The sequence below is a fragment of the Manis pentadactyla genome, chromosome 17 (genome assembly GCF_030020395.1).
Source record: "Manis pentadactyla isolate mManPen7 chromosome 17, mManPen7.hap1, whole genome shotgun sequence".
NCBI lineage: Eukaryota > Metazoa > Chordata > Mammalia > Pholidota > Manidae > Manis > Manis pentadactyla.
The window spans coordinates 11,119,795-11,140,677 of NC_080035.1; the positions used below are offsets into that span (position 1 = coordinate 11,119,795).

At 35.4% G+C, this 20,883-nt stretch overlaps 2 protein-coding genes across 2 annotated transcripts in view; one reads left to right on the forward strand and one right to left on the reverse strand.

The window, feature by feature from the left end:
* Positions 1-20,883, reverse strand: part of GTF2F2 (general transcription factor IIF subunit 2) — a 191,701-nt gene that overhangs the window by 63,405 nt on the left and 107,413 nt on the right. The window contains exon 5 of the mRNA XM_036889714.2: positions 4,297-4,378. Within this exon, the coding sequence (XP_036745609.1) occupies positions 4,297-4,378 (82 nt within the window). The remainder of the gene's footprint in view (positions 1-4,296; positions 4,379-20,883) is intronic.
* Positions 9,204-17,667, forward strand: KCTD4 (potassium channel tetramerization domain containing 4). Its single transcript, XM_036889713.2, has 2 exons — positions 9,204-9,514; positions 16,448-17,667. Exon 2 carries the CDS (start codon positions 16,632-16,634, stop codon positions 17,409-17,411), a length of 780 nt encoding a protein of 259 aa, XP_036745608.1. The 5' UTR covers positions 9,204-9,514; positions 16,448-16,631; the 3' UTR covers positions 17,412-17,667.

Genomic DNA, 20,883 nt, shown 5'->3' on the forward strand with positions numbered 1-20,883 from the left:
ATTTCTGTACCTAGTTTTGCCACTCCCTTTTATTTCAATCCAACAAATACTTCTGGATATTTATTACTTGTAATGTACTATGTTAAGTGTTAAGAACACAAAAAGAAAATAGGGAGGGAGAGTAGGAAAGAAAGAAGAAAAATAAAATTCATAGTCTCTGTTTTTATGAAGTTCAGAGTCTTGTAGAAAATGCAACTATGTACACCTACACACAGAAACCATAGTCATTTATACACACTGTTAAAAAAACCAGTAAGTACGTGGGAATGCAGAAAACGGGGATGGCAGACCCCAGCTGGAATGTGGAGTGGCGGACAGGGGAAGGTTCCATTTTCTTCCTGGTTTGCAGCTGCGTTAGTTTAACAGGCTCAGAAGAATCCTGGCCTATGGCAGATAGGGCATTTTAGGCAGAGGATGCCGCATGTAACAACGGCATGAGATACAAAGGTGCCTAGCATATCTGGGCAACAACCTGCAGTGTGATGTAATTCTCAGATGTCTGCCCAAAGGAGAACAGCTGAAAATGAAGCCAGAAAGTTAAACAAGAGCCTGACAATGAAAAAACTTGGCTGTCTTTAAGGATGAGGCAGTCTGAAGGAGGTCCTGAAAAACTGATTGTATGTGTGAAACATCTAGGTTTAGGTTATCTCAAGTACTGAATTGCCAATTCTGTTCTCAAAAACTTCTACTTTGATGTTGCCTACATCTGGAAATGTGCTTTTCCATTTTACCAAGAGCTCCACTACATTTCTATTCCCCTCTTCTATATTGTCAGTAAACAGATTTTTTTACAAAAATAATGTGTGTGTATTGTGTATGTTTCTTCAGGTTTAAACTCTCTGGAGCAAGAATAGTTTCTGGTGATTTTTTTAAATTGAGCTTTACTGTAGTGATTGGCATTCAAAAATGTTGAATAATGATAAACAAAATACATGAAATACAACTTATTACTTAGATTACTTTCCTATTTTGATAATTTACCCATAAGTACTCTTCTTGCTGTGTAAGTACTTTCTGGTCCTTTAAGTTTTTATGTAAATAGTCAATCGAGATTTAAATTAAATGGACATGGAAACTACCAGAACTTCCCTATCCCTCTCCCTTCCTCGGTGTAATCGCACGGGGCACTGCACAGGGTTGTATGGAGCCAGTCAGAGGATTCACAGTAGGAAGTGCACCCAGGCCACAACACCAGAGCCACAATCATCAGTCTGGTCCTAGAGAAATCCTCTGTCCCACAGCCACTGAAGTTCGAGATGGGTTCATCAAGGCCTATCAACGTTACCTCCAAATAGTCTCAAAACCTAGTCGTTCATCTCCCTTCTGACTAGAAACACCTTGTTAAGCCACTCAGACCTTTTGTATTTGGGTTATTACCTCAGCCTCTAACTCATTCCCTGCTTCCAGTCTTATTACTATGGCCAGAATGACCTATTTAAAATACATGTCTCTTTGTCTTCCGACCAGCTTAAAATTCTTTAGTACCTCTCTAAAAAGCATACAAACTCCAAATTTCTTACCATAGCATGTAAGACTCTTTAACAAATAATTTAATAAGAATATCAGTTTTAACATTTCAAAATCTGATCTCCTGCTGTGTGTGTGTGTGTGAACAACCCCCACCCCTCCACCCCATCCCACCCCAGCCCCACACAAATCAAGAACTTAAACTGCACTAGAGCAAAGCTGGCAATAAATTATATAGTATATTAGGAGGTGATATGTGCTATGAAGAAAATACAAGTATAGAAGGAAGTAGGGTGGGGTCAGGGTAGGCCTTACAGGAAAGCAGAATTTGAGAAGAGACTTGAAAAAGGTGAGGAGGTGGACCATGAAGTTATGTGCAGATAGCATGTTCCAGGCAGAAAAGAACATTCAGTGTGAGGGTCCTAAAATGGAAGTGTGCCTAGGGTGCTCGTGGATTGTTAGATCAGTGTGGTGGGAGCAGAGTGGCAGGCTGACCATGTCTTGGACTTGGATTTTATTCTGAAAAATATAGAGAGTGTTGCAAGTGACTCGTGAGCAGAGGAACTGCATGATTTGACAGATTTTAAAAGAACTGCTCTGGCTAGTATGCTGACAACAGATTACAGTGGGGCAAGGGTGGAGCTGGAACTCAGCCAGGAGCCTACTGCAGTGATCCAGGTGACAAATAATGGCAGATCATGTGCATGGTGAGAAATGGTCAGACTGTAGATGTGTATGTTTTGAAGGTACAGTTACGTAAGATTTTTCTGACACATTGGATGTGGGTATGCGAGAGGATCAAGAATATAACCAAGTTTTTTGGCCAAGAAAATGTGAGGACAGAATTAGCATTAACTCAGATGAGAGACTGCTGGTCGAGTGGTTTTGGGGGAAAGACTGGGAGTTGAGTTTTTTACTTATTTAAAATGTCTATTGGACATTCAACCAGGCTTTTGCATATATAAGTTTGGAATTCAAATGAGAGGTCTGGGCTGAGGCTTCTGTTTGTCCTGCCTCAAACATTCCAGGCTTGCAGAACTTATGGCAGGACCCTAATGTTTTCCCCAAGTCTTCGTACTTACGTGTCTCTGTTTAGAGTATTCTTACTCCTGTCATTTTTCACTTAGTAAAAAAAAAAAAAAGCCTTCAAGGCTTATGTCACATATCACCTATTTCATGAAACTCACATGGTTATCATCTTCTGAGTCACCCAGTTTGCTTAAGTCAACTAAGTAGCTGAGATACGTAATGGCTGGTCTTCTGGCATACTCTAAAGGCTAAATGATCTTAATTTCTTTTTTGTTAAGAAAAAGGCAGCCATTTCATACACACAACAGGTGACTTGCCTAATCTCATCAGAAATCTTTAGAAACCTTTAAAGAAAATGAAGACCACATACAAGTTCTCAGCAAGCAGCTCAGTAACCAGACTTTGCATTTTCCAATTTCAGTAGTTACTAGAAGAAGATAAATCTACAAAAGACTTGTATTATATATTACAAATGAGAAACAATGAGAGAAACATCTTCTGCCTATGTTCCAGTTTTTTATTTTATAAGAAATTCTTACTTTGATTGTTATCCTTTTATTTGCCCTGGGGAGGCATTTAAATCAGAGGAATTCTAGGAAAAGAAAACAGTCTCTCTGTCTCATTCGCAAGACAGGTTCTAATCTAATTGAGACAAGGGGGAAATTTTTAAAGATTATGTGAAATTTAGAGATGATCCAGCTCAACCAGCCTCTTTCACAGATGAGAACACTGACACCCAGAGAGGCTGCTGCTACCACTTGCACAGTGTGTTCTCAACTACCAGTTCTGTGTGGCTACAATCTGCCAAAATGTAAGCTCTACAATGGAAGAGCTTTTTGCTTGGTTTGTTCCCTATTATTTCATATAGTAAGGGCTCACAGATGAACAAATTCACAATTCTAAACTACACAGGGTTGAAAGAAATTCAATATAGACTACAAAACAATACATTTCTTCAGGGTTTAAAAAAATGCTGACTCTCTGAAAGCCACAAAATTTCAAGTATCAAGAATTTGAATCATTATCTTTAAATATTAATTACAAAATGTTGACCACATACAACAGTGGAGGAGGACCCTGAAACAAAACCTCTAAAGTAATAAGTTTATAGGAAGTTCCCTGTAATCAGGAGAAAAGAATGATATTCTAGCAACTATACTTGGTTTATACAGTATTTTAGATAAATATTCATTATTATGGTAAAAGTATAGCTTTTGAAAATAAAACAGTAGAAAGATCTTACCACATGTCTTCAGCGAATCAAGATCGATAAGGATGACTAAACAAAGAAGTTTGAAAAGTTTGATTCCAGGTTGTATTACCACAGTAGCTTAAAATACTCCCAAATAAAAAGTCCAGGTTCTGAAAGTTCCCTTGCCAAAAAAACTCTTTGTTATTTGTTTTTTTTCCAATTAAAGTATAATTGACATACAACTTTATATTAGTTTCAGGTATACAACATAATTGTATACATTGCAGAAAAATCACAGTAAGTCTAGTTAACATCCAGCACCAGACATAGTTACAAAATTTTTTTCTTGTAATGAGAAATTTTAAGATCTACTCTCTTAGAAACTTTGAAATATGCAATATAGTATTATTAACTACAGTCATCATGCTGTGCATTACATCCCTAGGACTTACTTGTTTTATAACTAGAAGTTTATTCTTACTTAGTTTGAAGAAAACACTTTCAACAAATAACTATAGTTTTCAAGCAGTCAATAAGCAATCTGAAGTATGTATTCTGATCCCCAAAAGGAAATATCAGGTATTATTTTAAAGTTAAAAAATACCAACCTCTTTAACCTCATGTAGTTTTCACTGGCAGCAGGTCGGCATTCAGCTCTTTGTACCACTATTCCTTCCAATGAAAGCTTATCTGGAATGGAAAGAAAATAATTAACAAATATATTCAGAGATAACATTTATCAATTGCAAGACTGCATTTTGACACACTAACCACAGCCCTAATGATTACAATCAAATATAATAAATAATAAAAATTAAAGAAACAAAAGGACTACTTTAAAGTTAATAGCATCATCAGTCAGAATAGAGAAAACCTTACTCTTGGCTGTTAAAAAACTGGGCTCCTGTGAAGTCTGCTTATTGGGTAGCTGCAGCCCCTTGCCAATAACTGCTTTTATTTATTTCTTTAATAGAGCAATTTTTTAAATTTTAATAACTAGAATGTAATTTTTTTATTCTTTGATTTTTATTGATATAAGAATTTAAGGTTATGAACTTTTTTTATTAAGGTATCATTGATGTACAATCTTATGAAGGTTTCACATGAGCAACACTGTGGTTACTACCTTCACCCATATTATCAAGTCTACCCCACATATCCCATTACAGTCACTGTCCATCAGTGTAGTAAAATGAAATAACTCCTTTATACTCACCTCTTTCATATACTGAAGAAGGTACCTTAAAAGGACATAAAATCAAATAAAAAAAATTTGAAGGGTGTGAAAGTTTTACCATCTTTGGTAGAGCGTTAACTTCTGAAAATGCAGCTAGTCTAAACTACTAAATCAAAGGTTGAAGATTTGTATGCACGTGTATACATACACATATATGCAAATAAAATTCTAGAATACACTGGCTAGAACACCTAGCCTAGAAAATACTGAGAAACTGGGAAGGTCTTGTCTAAGTCATACCTTGCACTAGTTCTGCCTGTCAGTTGCTCTGACTTGTATTTTCCAGCAGAATTAATTTGGGTTTGTAGAAACTAGAGTTTTAAGTGCTATGAATATCTGTCCAAACAGCAGGGCAATTTTTCCTACCATTAGTAAGAATTCTTATGACAACACTGACACAAAATTCAAGAGAAATAAAAAAGGGAAGCAAAAGTTAGGACCTACTGTATGCCTACTGGGCACAAAGCATTATGGTAAAGTCATTTTACAGACCTTATTTTACAGGAATACATATATGACTGCCCCATGATGTACAAGCTGTACTAGTCTGGAAATGCACATCTATACTAAGGAGCAGTTATGGTTCAGTAATATTTCCATGAGAATCCACCCAGGTTATGAGAGAGATTCAGGAACTCCTCTGGCTCATCAGCAATGCGTTTATGATTCACCTCCTCAGGGTGAAGATTTCATGCATTCCACCAACATTAACTAAATGCCTACTATGCGAAAGGCATCATCTAGGCATTTGGAATCAAAGATGATTAAGATACAGTACTATTTTCAAGAAGCATGTAGTTCACTGGGAGAGACAGGTAAGTAGACCAAAATAAAGAGTGAAGATAAAACTGTACCTACATGATTTATACTAGAAAAATCTTTCTTATCATGACCATTCTTGATTTAGTCTCCAAAATCTAGGAGACCTTATCATAGCCCCTAAGTACTAACTGCAAATTCACTGTAATTTAATAGTTGAAGAGTCCCTCAGTGCAACATATGCAACAAATCTCAAATAGAGGCTGTCAGATGACTGGAAGAATAGTGATGAGAAGCAACCGACCTTATATTAACATATGCCAGGAAGGAAATAATAAGACCATAATTATTTCATATTAAGTTTAAACATCTAAAAATAATTTCTTCTTATTCATGAATTTAGTAAGATTAAGATTAAAATTCCAATTTCTTAAAACAAAAACCAACTTTATATTCAAGTCTTCTTCTCCACTAAAGCTGGAAGTTCTATTTAGAAAAATTCTTGCGACAACAGCAAGGTTTGGGTATATTTTTTGGGTATAAATTTGAAGTATAAAGTGTCTTAAGTGCATGAGAAAGTCCACTACTGGAAACATAAATTATTCTTTTTTTAAAAAAGAAAATAAACCTAAAATATCATCCCTGAAAATAATTTAGTTAAATACCAATGTGTTTATTCATGTTGAATATTAGAAGAGCTACCTTTTTAAAACTACACGTGAATGTTCTCCATGTATTTACCACTACCTGCTCCAGGTAGAGAGGCTGGCCTTAACTTTCAGCGGAGGCTTCTGCTGTCTACGCGCTACATGAACTACCCGAAAGGGGGAGCGGCATCCAGAGCAGCTGCCATTTCACCTTGCCACCCTCTCACCACTGTTCTGCAATCAAGGTCACTCACACAAAGCAATGAAATTCCCTGCCCCAAAGCACAATTTCTTGTCCATCCCTATCCCCTTTTCAAACCTAAAATAGCTTTCAAATGCTTCTCAAGTGAAAAGTCTTAATCATCAGCAATGACATTTTCCACCAATTGGCTGCTCTTAAATAACACTACGCCTCTGTTCCCTAGTTTCCTTCTCTTAAACAAATTTGAAAAAGCAAATTTACTTACAGTACAGCCCTCTAAGCAAGATTTAAAGCCTTTCCACACTTCTTAAATCCTCACAGAAAAATGTTTTTATATTCTTTGCACTAAACCATGCTTCCTTTCTTCTTCAAAACACTGCGTAAAATTTCAAGGAAAGACATTAAATAGTACATGTTATTTTCAAAGTGTATGAAAGCACCCACTTACACACCACTGTTGTTAATTACAGATCATACACATTAATACAGGAACCCTTACTTAAACTACTTTGTTGGCCCAGTTTGAAAGACCATGAATATTTGAAAAATAAGCCTTCTTTTTCCTCATACATTTATCAAATATTTACTGTGTTCCTTTTATGGAAGATAATGCAAAAGCACATCAATATCAAAGATAAATGAAATGCAGTTCCTGTCCTCAAAGAGCACAGAACCCAGTGTAACTATTCACACTTGGTTCGTGGCATATATTCCAAGTATTGAGAGCCCTCAAAGAGCTTTTGTTGTGTGGGTTTTAGCTACTGATACATCATATCAGGAACTAAAACTGAGAAAATAAGTGTGAAAAACACAAAAAGTCTTGGTATTATTAAAACAGTTTTGATTTCACATATTCCTTGAAAGGGACTGAGGAAACCCTCTATCCAGTGATTTCCAGATCATATTTTGAGAGCTACTGGTCTAGGAGGATGATAAGACAGGTATATGACATTTTAATACATTAGAGGCACTTTTGATAGACCTCCACTTAACCCATTTCTTGATTACCAAGACTCAATTCCCCTCCATGAAGTGTAGTGACAGATGCCCACAGCTTGCTATACACTAGTGGGTAAATAGGCTAATCTCTAGTACTCCCACACACTTGTGGCTCAAACTATTCTAGAACTTGTTTATGCTAGTTTTACTCCATTATAATTATGCAATTTGATGATATATTACATAATCCATTCATTATGAGTATGGGAAAGGGAAAGGGAGATGTTTCGATGCTTTGGTAAGACTTGATATACAGGTAAGTTGCTAAAAAAACTATCAAATTAGGTATTGGAGAGAAAAGACTACAAGAGAAACATAAAAATCTAGAAAGATTCCGCATTTGTATTGTTTCAGTGTCTTAAATTTTTGCTCCTTTTAAAAGAAACCAAAACTGAAAATCTAAACTAAATTATGGGTTTAATTTTCACATGACAGTGAAATCAGATGCTTAATCATCACCCTGTATGGAAAGCAAAGGCCTTTTCCTACATGTACATTGGTAACTAAATGCACATTTACAAGTTTTAAGATAAAATGTTTAAGGCAGTAGGAATGCATATTAATATCACTTTATAATCCCATATTCTATGGGCTGTGGGATTCTAAGATTTCAAGTAGAATTCATTAAGGGCTATTGGCATTATAAGAAAGAGACACACACAGAATATTGGGACTGAAACACACACAAATGTCCAGCTGTGGTCCAAGAGCTTTGACAGAGAAAGCAGCATTCCAAGCTGTACCTTGAAAAATGGGTAGGATTTAGACTGAGAGGTGAAGCAGAAGGGCACTGAAGATGGTGTGAACAGTGTGAACAGTGGCTTTCATCTCCTCTCTCTGTGTTTCTCCCTGTCTCACACTTGGAATTTTAAATTAAGGAATGCACACGAGGAATCCCTGTAAGAACATGGTCATGACAGCACTCTGCAGAGAGAACGTGTAAGCTCATCCCACTGCAAACCTTGGAATGGCTCAGTTTCCTTTCTTCCCTAGGTTTGGTCATCTATTCAACTCTTCTTTGGATTCTGGGAAATATTCCAGAATCTTTCCTAAATTTCTTCCTCACCTCCTCCTCCCCTGCCCTCCCTTTTTTGCTATATTGGTTTGCTTACTGGTGTCTGCTACTTGTAGCCAAATTAATCTTAATGAGTATGAACATACACCTTTGGTGATGGTAGTTTCAGAAAAAAATTGAGAGAAACTTTTAAAGGTTAGGTACACAAAGAACATCATACAAAAAGAACTGAAGAGTTCTAGTTCTGATTCTGTCATTAAACAGTGGTGTTACTTTGGAGAAGTTATTTTGTGCTTCTGGGCCTCAGCAACTGTATAATGAAGTTACTGCGACCTCTGAGATCTCTTCCAGTTTTCTTTCACTAAAAATAAAAACAAAACTGGCCTTCCCTCCCAACTGGGGATGTTTTATAATAAGATAATACTTTCTAAAAGACTTAGATAAAATTAAAATTTTTGTGTAGAAACTAGAGACAAAATGTTTTTGGAACAACAACAAAATGCTGAGAAGCTGCCCAAGACATGAAAATATATAAACTTCTGCTCTACACTGGAACTTCTTATTCTTTATCTCAACTGAAATGTACTCTATGTTGAAGAACTCAAAAGAAATATCTGACTAACACTTTTATAAGTTAAGGGCATGCTTAGTTTGAACACGCTAAAGTATAAGCAAGCAGGAAGGGTGCTTATTAGCACTGGCATGTAATTCATGACAAGGTATGTTAGGAAGATGTTAGGCATCAGGAAGTTACAGGCATTCATTTTTACAAGATCACTCTGGATCCAGTTCAGTGCAGAGCACTTCCAATTCAAGTTAAAACACACAGAAGTGGGCTAGAACCACAGTTTGGACTGCTCCTTGACACTTGAAGCTACCTTCCTGATTCTTAGATCATGTCTGTGTCTATCCTCTCTGGAAAAGGACTGAAGAAATAATATTTCCAACACAGCAGGTGAATTATAAGGTAAACCATTTTTAATATTCCTCTAGTCTCTGTCTTCCTCATTTGAAACCTTTTCTAGTTGTTTTGCGTGTGGTTCACAGGGTAAGGTCTATCAGTATAAGCTACTTGGCATCTTAACAAACCAGTTAGGTTAACTTGCGATCCCTAATTTATTAAGAAGATGATCCTGATTGTATTCAAATTTGTAAATTGATGTTCTGATCTTATTTAATCTTCAGAATTTTAGGAATAAAAGATCATGCTCCAGATTTCAGAGAACTTTTCAGAGTTAGCATTTGATTATGTACCTCAAAAGTAACAAATGAGCAGCCATACAAATATTCCCCAGTTATCAGATTATGTAATATGTTATCTTGTAATAATATTCAAATTACACACATGCCTAATATGCTGGGAATTACCAATTTTAAACCAAACACTGAAGCCATAATTTGAGGACTACACTTAGGATTAAAAGACATCTCACTTCCTCATTTCTAGTATTGCTCAGCGGTTTTTCCCCTATGTACTGAAGAAAGAAGGTTGTATGTACACTCCTACACAGGAGATGTTGTAATGCAGATCAAAGAGTATCTGTGAATACTGGATCAGTTGCCCTGGAGTAGAAAAGAAAGTGGTTAGCTAAGATACAAAATCAAAGATGGAGGCCTTAAATGTGCAAAGGAATTGTTCTACCAGTCTATAGAAGCCATAACCGACTTTTGATCAAAGAAATAACTTGGTGAATGAACACTTTAAAAACAAACATTTGTATGTTTAATGTTTACAAAACAAGCTCACAAGTTATCATCCCTCCTGTACTTCAGACTACAGTCTCCTGTTTGTTATATAACAAATTTACATTGAATCAATACAAAAACCTCTTAAATGTAGATACAGCATGATACTGTGATGTTGTATCAACAGGTATAATCCCTAACCTCTCAACTGCTTTCAAGAATAAGAAGTTGAATAAAACCCAGAAATAAAACACACCTTTATAAAAAAAACACGACGTAATGCTGTTGTAATAATAAATGAAAAGGGGCAGGAAAATCATAATACTGTAATAATTTGTTTTAGTTAGACCTTCATCAAAGGGTGCAATCCATCTTTGGTTGTTGCACTTAAAATTAGAATTCTAAAACAATAGCAAAAGTCATTAAATGGATAAAAAGCAAATCTCTTCAGGAAAGATTGCATCTCCTTGAGAGCAAGAACAGACTTTAACTATAGTGTTATAATTAAATAGTGCCCAACACTGCTAAAGGTAATGAGGGGTACAAAGGAAGAAAAATACAGAACGCTGCAGTTACAAAGACTGCAAAATAGTTGAGGGATACAGTATTAATTAAATACTTACAGATAATCCAATGGCACATATTTTTTAATCAACTGAGTATGATTCAAGTTACATTAATTTCACCTTTAATAACTCCTGTTCTCTTCACAATGTTTAATGAATAATAGTAGTAACACCATACACTTAGTTTAGTTCTTTATGATTTCAAGATACTTTAACAGTGATCCTCACATCTCCAGGGTAGAAATTATGTCGCATCATTAAGAACTCCTTTGACAAAAGTTCCCTTTCCTGAGCTAATCAATATCCTTAATATGGTGGTTCTTCAACTGTATTTGATTGTTAGAATCACCTGGGAAGCTTTCTAAAAAATATTAGGACCATTCCCAGAGATTCCACACTAACTGCCTTGTAGGCGCAGGAGGTAGTGGTATTTTTACAACCCATCAGGCAACTCTACTATGCAGCAGCCAGGGTTAAGAACTGCTGCCATAATATTTCTCTCCCCACCCACCTTTTCCTCTCCTTGTATCACTATTACTTTTATTTCCTGGTGGAAGTGCATAAATAGGTCACAGAACAGCTCAAATATTTCACAAATCTAAGATACCATCAACTGTAACATTCACCATCATTTTAGATGTCACTAAGTAAAGATGATATACTGCCATAAAACTTTTATAAGCCAATGGTTTTAAGACATACCCTGATTTCAGAAATGTTAAATGTGAAAAATGTGCAGTACAATAGAGCTCCCTATCACTAATCCATAACACTCTACTCCCTGGGACTAAGAAACTGTATTTGCCCCTGTGAAACGTCGTATCTTGTCCTACTGTCCAGGTCCTCTTCTATTTCCTCCATCCCATCCCATCACTGAAGACACAAGAGACTCTAAAGAGAAGATAATAGCAGACGAGTGGTAGGGGGCAGCATCTGGAAGCAGAGGCCCTTTTAGTCACTGATTTCATAACCATATTTATTACCTTTACATGTTTTCAAAGTCATGTTCCTCATTTTTAGATTATAGATTGTGGCTGTACATATATTCTTCCTGAAGAGAAGGCAAAATTCCATTATCTTCCAGTATCACAAAAAGAGTTCTGTACAATAATTTCATTGTTCATTTGATGGATCATAGAAGTGCTTTGCCCACCTGGTCACAATAAAATTTCCGATGAATAATAATGCACAGGCTACACTTGAAAATAGAGAAAGAGCATTTTTTAAAAACTAAGATGACTTGTGCTGACAGAATTATAAAACACAGATTTCCCTGAAATACTCATCTCCTAAAGTATATTTAAAATATGAATTGATATGATTCGTAAATTGTTTTCAAGATTACCTCTGTAATGAAAAGCAAAGAAATTTGGAAGGTAATTGTGCCTGAACTTCTCTTTGAGTCTGCCATTTTTATTTGTGTTCCTTTTGATACATATTGTTTCATTCTTTTCTACACTCCCCAAATGAGGCTTAAAATAATCTGTCATCTAGCAAAGTTTGCTGGGCTTCTGTGAAGACTCAATTAAGTGCTGCAAAACGTTTCCACGTGTATTCATCTGACTGGACTCACCCTCCTACATTACTAGCCTTCCAATTACATTACTATCACCTTCCTGCCTGAGGTTGTATCCAATGAGTCCTACAAGGATTCAAGCATTCTGCACAGTTTGTTAGATACTGTGCTTGATCAGCTCCATAAGGTAGGTGACGTAGCACTTATACCAGTACAATCCCAGTACCAGACAATATCTAATGCAGACAAACTTCATATTTCAAAATGAAACTAAAGTTTTGGTATTCAAATAGAATTATATTAACATGGAAAAATCCTTGATTCTTAAAATATGTTACTACATTACATTATGCAGTTTATTTTTACTTTTTAACACACAAAGAGAGACTAAAGTAAAATAATCATGACTGAATATCGAAATGAATGTACCTCCCATTGAATGCTACTAACAGGAGGTTATGAAGAAGCAGCAAGCTGCACACTGCAAAGGGGGAACTCGGCTTGTAAAAGATAAAGGAAGGTCAAGGCAAAGAGGAATCAAAGAACATGAAAGTCAGATGGCTAAGGGTTTACCACATTTTGGAAACTGAACAGATAAACATAACAGCATGGAATCAGGTAGTGGGCATCAAATTCAAGTAAGAAGATAGACATATATCAATAAGCTCAATAAAACATGGGGAAGTGCAGAACAGAGATATAGTGCCAGATTTAAGTAAAATTTGACAGCTGCTTCTCTAGCTGTAGTCGCTTTTACTTTCTAAGGTAATAGAACTAATCTTTTTAAGAGACAGACATGAAAGCATGCAGATGAAAACACTGAAAAGATGGTGTAAAGGTAGAGCATGTGGATATATAAGCACAGTGTTCTTATTAAAGGCAGCTCCTAAGATCATCTCTTACCCTTGAAAGGAGTATCTGAATTTCACAGAGGAGGGATATGTTGAATTTAGAAAAATTATCAAATCTTGTATCTTCCAGCCAGGACAGATACCTTCTTGGTAAGGTTCAACTTCCTTCCATGGCATGGGAGTATCTCTGGCATATAAATTGAGTATCTCAAGCATATATTATGATGATATCTTGTGTCAATCATGGTGATGACAATGACCTCATTTCCCTTCAGGAAATGGTTGGTAAGATAGGAATTCCTCCAACTGGTCTGGAATAGCTTGCCTAATGCATATACTGGAAGATTAGCATCTTCCATACAGTGTAAGGTTTTGCTAGAATTTGGTTAGGCATTGGCCCTAACCAATGGATACACTCATACCAAGAACCTGACAATGGCATTGTTTAAATCTTCTAAGCTAGCTAAAGGACTCTTTTATTGGTGTGATTACAGATGTCAAAGATAGAGGTGATCTACTCTAATAAAGGGCTAAGGTACTGAGTAGTAAACAGGGTGTATCTTTCAGCCTGCAAAGAATATGAAATCCTCACATCTAAGAGTCAATCTTAGTGAGCTAATCTTTGCCATGTGGATTAAGCTCTTCTTAAACTACTGCACTGATTAATTCCAGTTTGTATGCAGAGTGAGTTAGAGAAACATAGTCACTTAAACCATGTTTCCCTTGGCACAGGTACTGAAGCACCATTTTTATAGATTTAGGGCAGTGTGGACCTGAGGAGCACTACTTAGGACAAGCTCTCTCCACCCTCCAGGCCCTCAGGGAGGTAAATGCAAACTTAGAACAGCCTAAAAAGAAAATAACTTGGCTTTTTCTCCTAAGGAGCATGTGTACCACAACAGGCAGCAGCGATCAACAACCTTCTGTAAACCACTATTGTCTTGATTTAGTGGAGAAAACTGTAGAATAATGGACAGAAGGAGGCGCCTACTGGGTATCATTTTTCTTTTTTAAGACTGCACATTGGGAGCAATAGAACACAAAAAGTTCTATGGATTCATATCTGCTTCTAGTCAGACACTAAAATGAGGCTTCTGTTACACTATTGTTGTCAGGCCCTGAGTGGCCAAGTCATACAAGTCAGGTTTGCAGAAGACAAGAACACCACAGTGACGTCTAGAGTGAGAAAAAGCGATCAGGGTTAGAGGCATATAATGGGGTGGTTCAGAATCTGTCAAGGCAAGCCACAGAAACAAAAAACACACATTGTAGTTATACAAAGCAGGCAGCAGAAAGCAGAAGAGAGAGAGCGTTAGCCAAGTGTAAGGCAGCCCTGGAGTGATGGCTGAAGTGGTCAGTGGTCCAGCTTCCCATCCCCATCTCGTGCAAGCCCATTCTACAGTAGCATTAGCTTTGCCTCCCTATAAAAGCATCTACAAATGAGCCAAACAAGGTTAGTCCAAGCAGACCTAGCATTCCATAGCATTTAACTGTATTACTTTATTTAAACATATAAAGAAAATTCCAGCATGGTCTCCACCACTGCACTACAGTTATATTATATTGATTTTATGTCCTGCCTTTATTAATTTTGCTATTATATGGTGCTACTCATGTGCACTATTAACATAAGAATTTCATGAATACATTTATGAAGTGGCACCCCCCCAAAATATTTATTCAATATTTTTTAACAAGTAATATCCACTAAAAAGACCTGATTCCAAAAAACCCCACAAAACTGAATGAGTAAATTCTTTATTTAAATGATGCAAGAGAGGAAGTTTTAGTCCAAGTGTTGATTTACCATTAACAAGCTATAAAGTTCTAGATAAAACACTAAGAACTCTCTAGAATGCAATTTCATCTTAGGTAAAATGAGGAGGTTGAATTTCATGGCCTCTAAGTAAAAACTCAGTTCTAAAAATGTTGTACCTTAGATTTCTAGTTTAATTTCAATGATGCATAAATATTAAATCCAAAATCAGCTATACTTGAGGACACAAGTTTTCTGTATCTGAAGAAAAATCTTATATGTTTTGGAGAAGATAAAAGGTAAACATTTTTTAAAAGAATCTGCTCCTTTATCTCTTAAATAAATATTTTAGTTGAATAACTTAAAAATACCTCTAATGTAATAGAAATATAAATAAATCATTTTAATATTAAATCTAGTCTAATTCTGAGAACAAATATAATTCCTCAGAATAATTAAGCAGACAGACTAGTCAAATAGCATATAGGGGACAAAGTCACATTTCTTACCACTGGGCTTTTAAATTGTAGACATTAAAGCTCAGAACCTTAAAATGCTTTGGAGGGCAATTTACAAGGAAAGGAAGTTAAAAACAAAGGAAGGGAGAAAGACATCACACTCAATACTGTCCAGTTCCCAAGACTAAAAACAAAAAGCTTATTAGGCTTTGGACCTTTGGGAACGTGGAAACACCACTACCACCCAGCTCAGTTTCCCCACGACGCTGTTTGCAGTAGGTGCTTTTATCCGTCTCTTTTACCTTCCAAACACAGCGCGTGTGCGCGCACAACACACACCACATGCGCACACAGACACACACACCCAACCCTATAGTGTTTTTTTACAGCAATCCAAGTGTTTGTTCAGCACCAAAGCAGGTTTAGGATAAAACAAGCTTATGGATTTTCCACAGGAAATCTTAATTTAAAAAAAAATGTAAATGATTACTGCAAAGCCTGTATTTTGAATTTTTGCCCCCATGGTAAAAAACAAAATAACAGAATATTTTAACAATAAAGTTAAGAACATTAAGTAAATTTCTTCTCATTTACTAAAGATCTCCAAATCAGAATCACATGCAAATCCAATTAAATTCAGTGCAATGCCACAAATAACAGGTTTAAATGTTCTCATTCAGGTCCCTAAAATGACTACTCCACTGTGAAACGTGTGACTTTTATAGGAAGGAAAATTCTATATACCTAGTTCCTTTTTCCTTAGCTTTCCTATTTATGCTTCACTTTAAAAAATGCTATTAATTTAATATACATTAAATTAACATTCATATTCATTTAATATATTCTCCAAATGATTACAGTATTATTCAATATTAAGCCTGCCTGATTAAGTAATAATGAAACATTTAGAAATGGATAAAAAAATGGGGAATTAAACATTTATAACTGCTTAACTGCCAAGAGGAAATTCACTTATACTTCAAAGAATATACATGAAAATCTTTCACAACAAATTCCTTCCCTGATACAGTTAAATGCAAATGATCTTTTTTTCCATCTTACTCCAGAAAGCCCCTGCATACATAGCTGCCACGCCACCTACTGCAAAACCGAGCTGACAGCACAGGCGATGCTGCCAGCATTTTCATTCCATCACCAGGCTGGGCTGAATAAAGGCGTGTTTGTGTGGTAGTGTTTCTTTTTTAAAAATCTCAAAGCCGAGAAGAACAAGCTGAAATAGGATTTTCAAAAATGGAGCGTAAAATAAACAGAAGAGACAAAGAAAAGGAGTATGAAGGGAAACACAACAGCTTGGAAGATGCTGACCAAGGAAAGAACTGCAAATCCACACTGATGACCCTCAACGTTGGTGGATATCTATATATTACTCAAAAACAAACACTGACCAAGTACCCAGACACTTTTCTTGAAGGTATAGTAAATGGAAAAATTCTCTGCCCGTTTGATGCCGATGGTCATTATTTCATAGACAGGGATGGGCTCCTTTTCAGGCACGTCCTAAACTTCCTACGAAATGGAGAACTTCTACTGCCTGAAGGGTTTCGAGAAAATCAACTTCTTGCACAAGAAGCAGAATTCTTTCAGCTCAAGGGACTGGCGGAGGAAGTGAAATCCAGGTGGGAAAAAGAACAGCTGACACCCAGAGAGACCACTTTCTTGGAAATAACAGATAACCATGATCGCTCACAAGGACTGAGAATCTTCTGTAATGCTCCTGATTTTATAACAAAAATAAAATCTCGCATTGTTCTGGTGTCCAAAAGCAGGCTGGATGGATTTCCAGAGGAGTTTTCAGTATCATCAAATATCATTCAATTTAAATACTTCATAAAGTCTGAAAATGGCACTCGGCTTGTACTAAAGGAAGACAACACCTTTGTCTGTACCTTGGAAACTCTTAAGTTTGAGGCTATAATGATGGCCTTAAAGTGTGGTTTTAGGCTACTGACCAGCCTGGATTGTTCCAAAGGGTCAATTGTTCACAGCGATGCACTTCATTTTATCAAGTAATTACCTGTGTCACGAAGAAAGGCAACAAGCATGCAGCCAGCAAGCTTCGGCAAACCACAGCATCAAAGGCATCCCAAACAATGTGCTCAGCTAGCTCTGTACTCAGAGTCCTGCTGCTAATCAATTACTGTGAGCTAACGGTATGTAAACTCTATCGCTAAAGATGTCTTCTAGGGTGTTCCTGCTGATCAGACTCTTACACTTAAATGAAAAAGTGATCTTCTATATCTTATAAATAAAGACTGGATGCTTTTGCTATTTGTTTATTTTTCCATAAGCTGTCTTTCAATCAGAATGTCTTAGGTACTTGCACAATGAACAAGCATGTACATTATCTATCTTGCATTTAAATAAATGGTAATAAAAATATTTTAAGGGGCTATAAGATTAAAAATCCTTTCTATTTATTCAAAAATCTACAAAGAAACTGAACGGGTAAAATTAACCATTGAGAATAAAACAGATGTGCAGATCTGTGAAAACAGAGCTACAGTGAAACAAATGAGATTGTAAGCAGGTATTAAAGCTATTGATTTAATTTTTAATAGGAGGCACCTAATGCTTATTCATAGTTCCTGTATTTCTTATTAGATTATAGTTGAAAGCCAACATATTGCTGAAAATTTCTAGAAAACTGCTTAATGACAATAAAAAAATAAAAGCTCTACTAGCTTCTTTGCTTGTATTAATAATTATAATAAAAAGTTACATGTTATTTTAAAACAAACAGTACCACTTGATGATTTCACACAGCATTATTGATGCAGTCAACTGGCAGGTTATAGTAACCCTGTCTGTTCTTGTGGCAAAAATCAGCAAATTCATCTCTTTGCAGGCTGAGCTCCAACACAACATGGGTAACTTAGTCTCAACAAAGTATGTGATATTAAAATAATAAAGGAATTCATGTTCAGGATCGTCCTAAATATCTATTCATTTTTCAAGCTCAAAGTCACTAAACATTATTTATACGAAAGAACTTTATTCTTTTCAGTACTTATTTTGATGCTAAATCTCAGACATGAGTTGTGTTAATTTTTTTACTTCATGCTAAAGAAAGTTATCCTTTGATATTAAGTTTTATATATGGTTGTCTTAATAAAATAGTCTAGAAACTTAGCCTTAAATGTGAGTGCATTTTTTTTCCTCCCAAGAACAGCTAAATTATTTTGATATCACTTATTTCCTTTGGATTCTAAGAACAAATTACAATGTAAATTTGCTCCTTTAAAATGTAATCATTAAAAATGGTAACTACATCTTAATTTTAATAAGCTTCAACAGAAGAGTTTTGAAAATCTTGGCTGAGCTTAAATAAATTAGCATATATGTCAGAAGTTTGCTTACACATAAAAACTCAGAATAAATTACCAGCAGTTCATTCTCAGAACTATAACTGACTTCCAGTTACAACATCTAAGGTAATACAAAAGTTGGCTGTGCATACTAAAATACTTTAAAATATATTTTCAGAAAAGCCTTTAAAAATCCACATTTAAAAAGTTCACAAAACCTCACATCAACCACACAATCTTCTGTATAACAGGAAAAAAGTATTTCTAATAAAACATCAAATCCTCTCATGTGTACTTTAAAATGGCTTCATCAGGACTTAAAAGAACTATGAAAATAGAAAGACTAGTAAGAGCTATTTTAGCAGTCACTGTAATCGAACTGTTTATGTACCTCTCCAGCTTATGAGTTGACTTTTCCTTGGTATTTGGACTTAGGTAATGAAAAAAACAGTAGTGATTTAATATCAAAACAAAATTTTCTCTAACAAGATTTCATGACAGATAATAAAAATAGCCATGACATATCTTTTTACAGGAGATATAGTTGATCAAATCTCCTTAGAAGTATTGTAAATAAGGTTTTTGCATAATTTCACAAAAAGAGGATTTAATTGTTATGATAAATTATTATTGATGGAAAACACTACTTAAAGAAATGTCACTCATTTTTATGTATGACTCAAAAAATCATATCTGGATGCATTTAATTCATCCTCAAGCTTTTGATAAATCATAATATCCTGAAGTAATTTAATAATCTAGAAGGAAATCTGACTATTCTTGTGTACAAAACTTCTCATACATGTACCCTTTCAAATTCAAAATTACTTGAATTTACATAATCCAGTGCTTGTTTTTTTCAAAAAATATTTAGAAATACTTTCCGTTCAAAAAACTCAAGAAATCACATAAAATGCCAGTTATAAGTCAGAGTAAAGTTGTCATAATATTTTTGTTTGTAGTCACTTAAGAATTTCTTCCCCAAATCTTTTCTCCTGTTGCTCCAAAGATAAATTACAAAGTGACTCTTTATCTTTTCCAGAAGAAGAAAGGTAATAACAAATACATTCCAACAGTTGCCATGAGTCACATATACTCTTATATATAAGAAACATATATATTCTTGTATTTGGAATTATCTTGAACAGTGATTCTAGGAGTGTCTTTAAAATATGAAAAATGAAAACACAGCTATGGTGTGCTATATTTCTAAAATGTTTATGGCAGCATGCAGAACAAATGAAAAACTTATGAGACTTTTCAAATATAGGAAAGATGACTACCATCCCAGAAAGATGATGATATTAAGCTTGTTCAGTTATATTTTTTTTAAAGAGAATTACTTGTACTCCAAGGGCTATTTTTAAATTAAAAATAAAATTCATGTATCATTAATATACAATCTTATATTGGTTTCAAATGTACATCATAGTGGTTCAACGGTGTTCAACTTGTATTGTGACTGCAAATTATTGTGCCCTTTCACCCCCCAATTCCCACCCCAACCCCTCCCCTTTGATAACCACTAGTCACTTATCAGTATCTATGAGTCTAATGCTGTTTTGTTCCTTGTTTTGCTTTGTTTTTATATTCCACAAACAAGTGAAATCATACAGTATTTGTCTTTCCTGACTGGCTCATTTCACTGAGCATAATACTCTCTAGATCCATCCATGTTGTTGCAAATGGCAGTGTTTCTTTTTTTTTAGTGGCTGAATAATATTACATGGTATGTATGTATCACATCTTCTTTATCCATTCATCTATTGATAGACACTTAGATTGCTTCCGTATACTTCAAGGGCTATTTTAAAGATGGTAATAAAAGGTAATGTTGATTGTTATATTACATGCCAGACATCATGCTATGAGCAAACATTATCTCAATTAATCCTCACAATAACCCTAAGAAATATACTATTATTCTCTCCTTACAGAAGCAGAAACAGAGACTTAGAGGGCTAAGGAACCTGCTAAAGGTCCTACAGTTATTAAGAGGTAAAGGTGGAACCAAGATTTGAAATCCAGGTACACCTGTTTGAGAGTCGGTAGGGACCATGTCTAGTTTTATAGGCCACACATATTTACACCACCTAGAAAGTGGCATAAAATACGCATTCATGAAGTATGTGCTGAGAATGGAATACCAAAACACAGGTTTGCCTCACTTGATAAAT

Excerpts from the sequence above, each read along its gene's own strand:
- KCTD4 (XM_036889713.2), top strand. The coding sequence starts at position 16,632 with ATGGAGCGTAAAATAAACAGAAGAGACAAAGAAAAGGAGTATGAAGGG.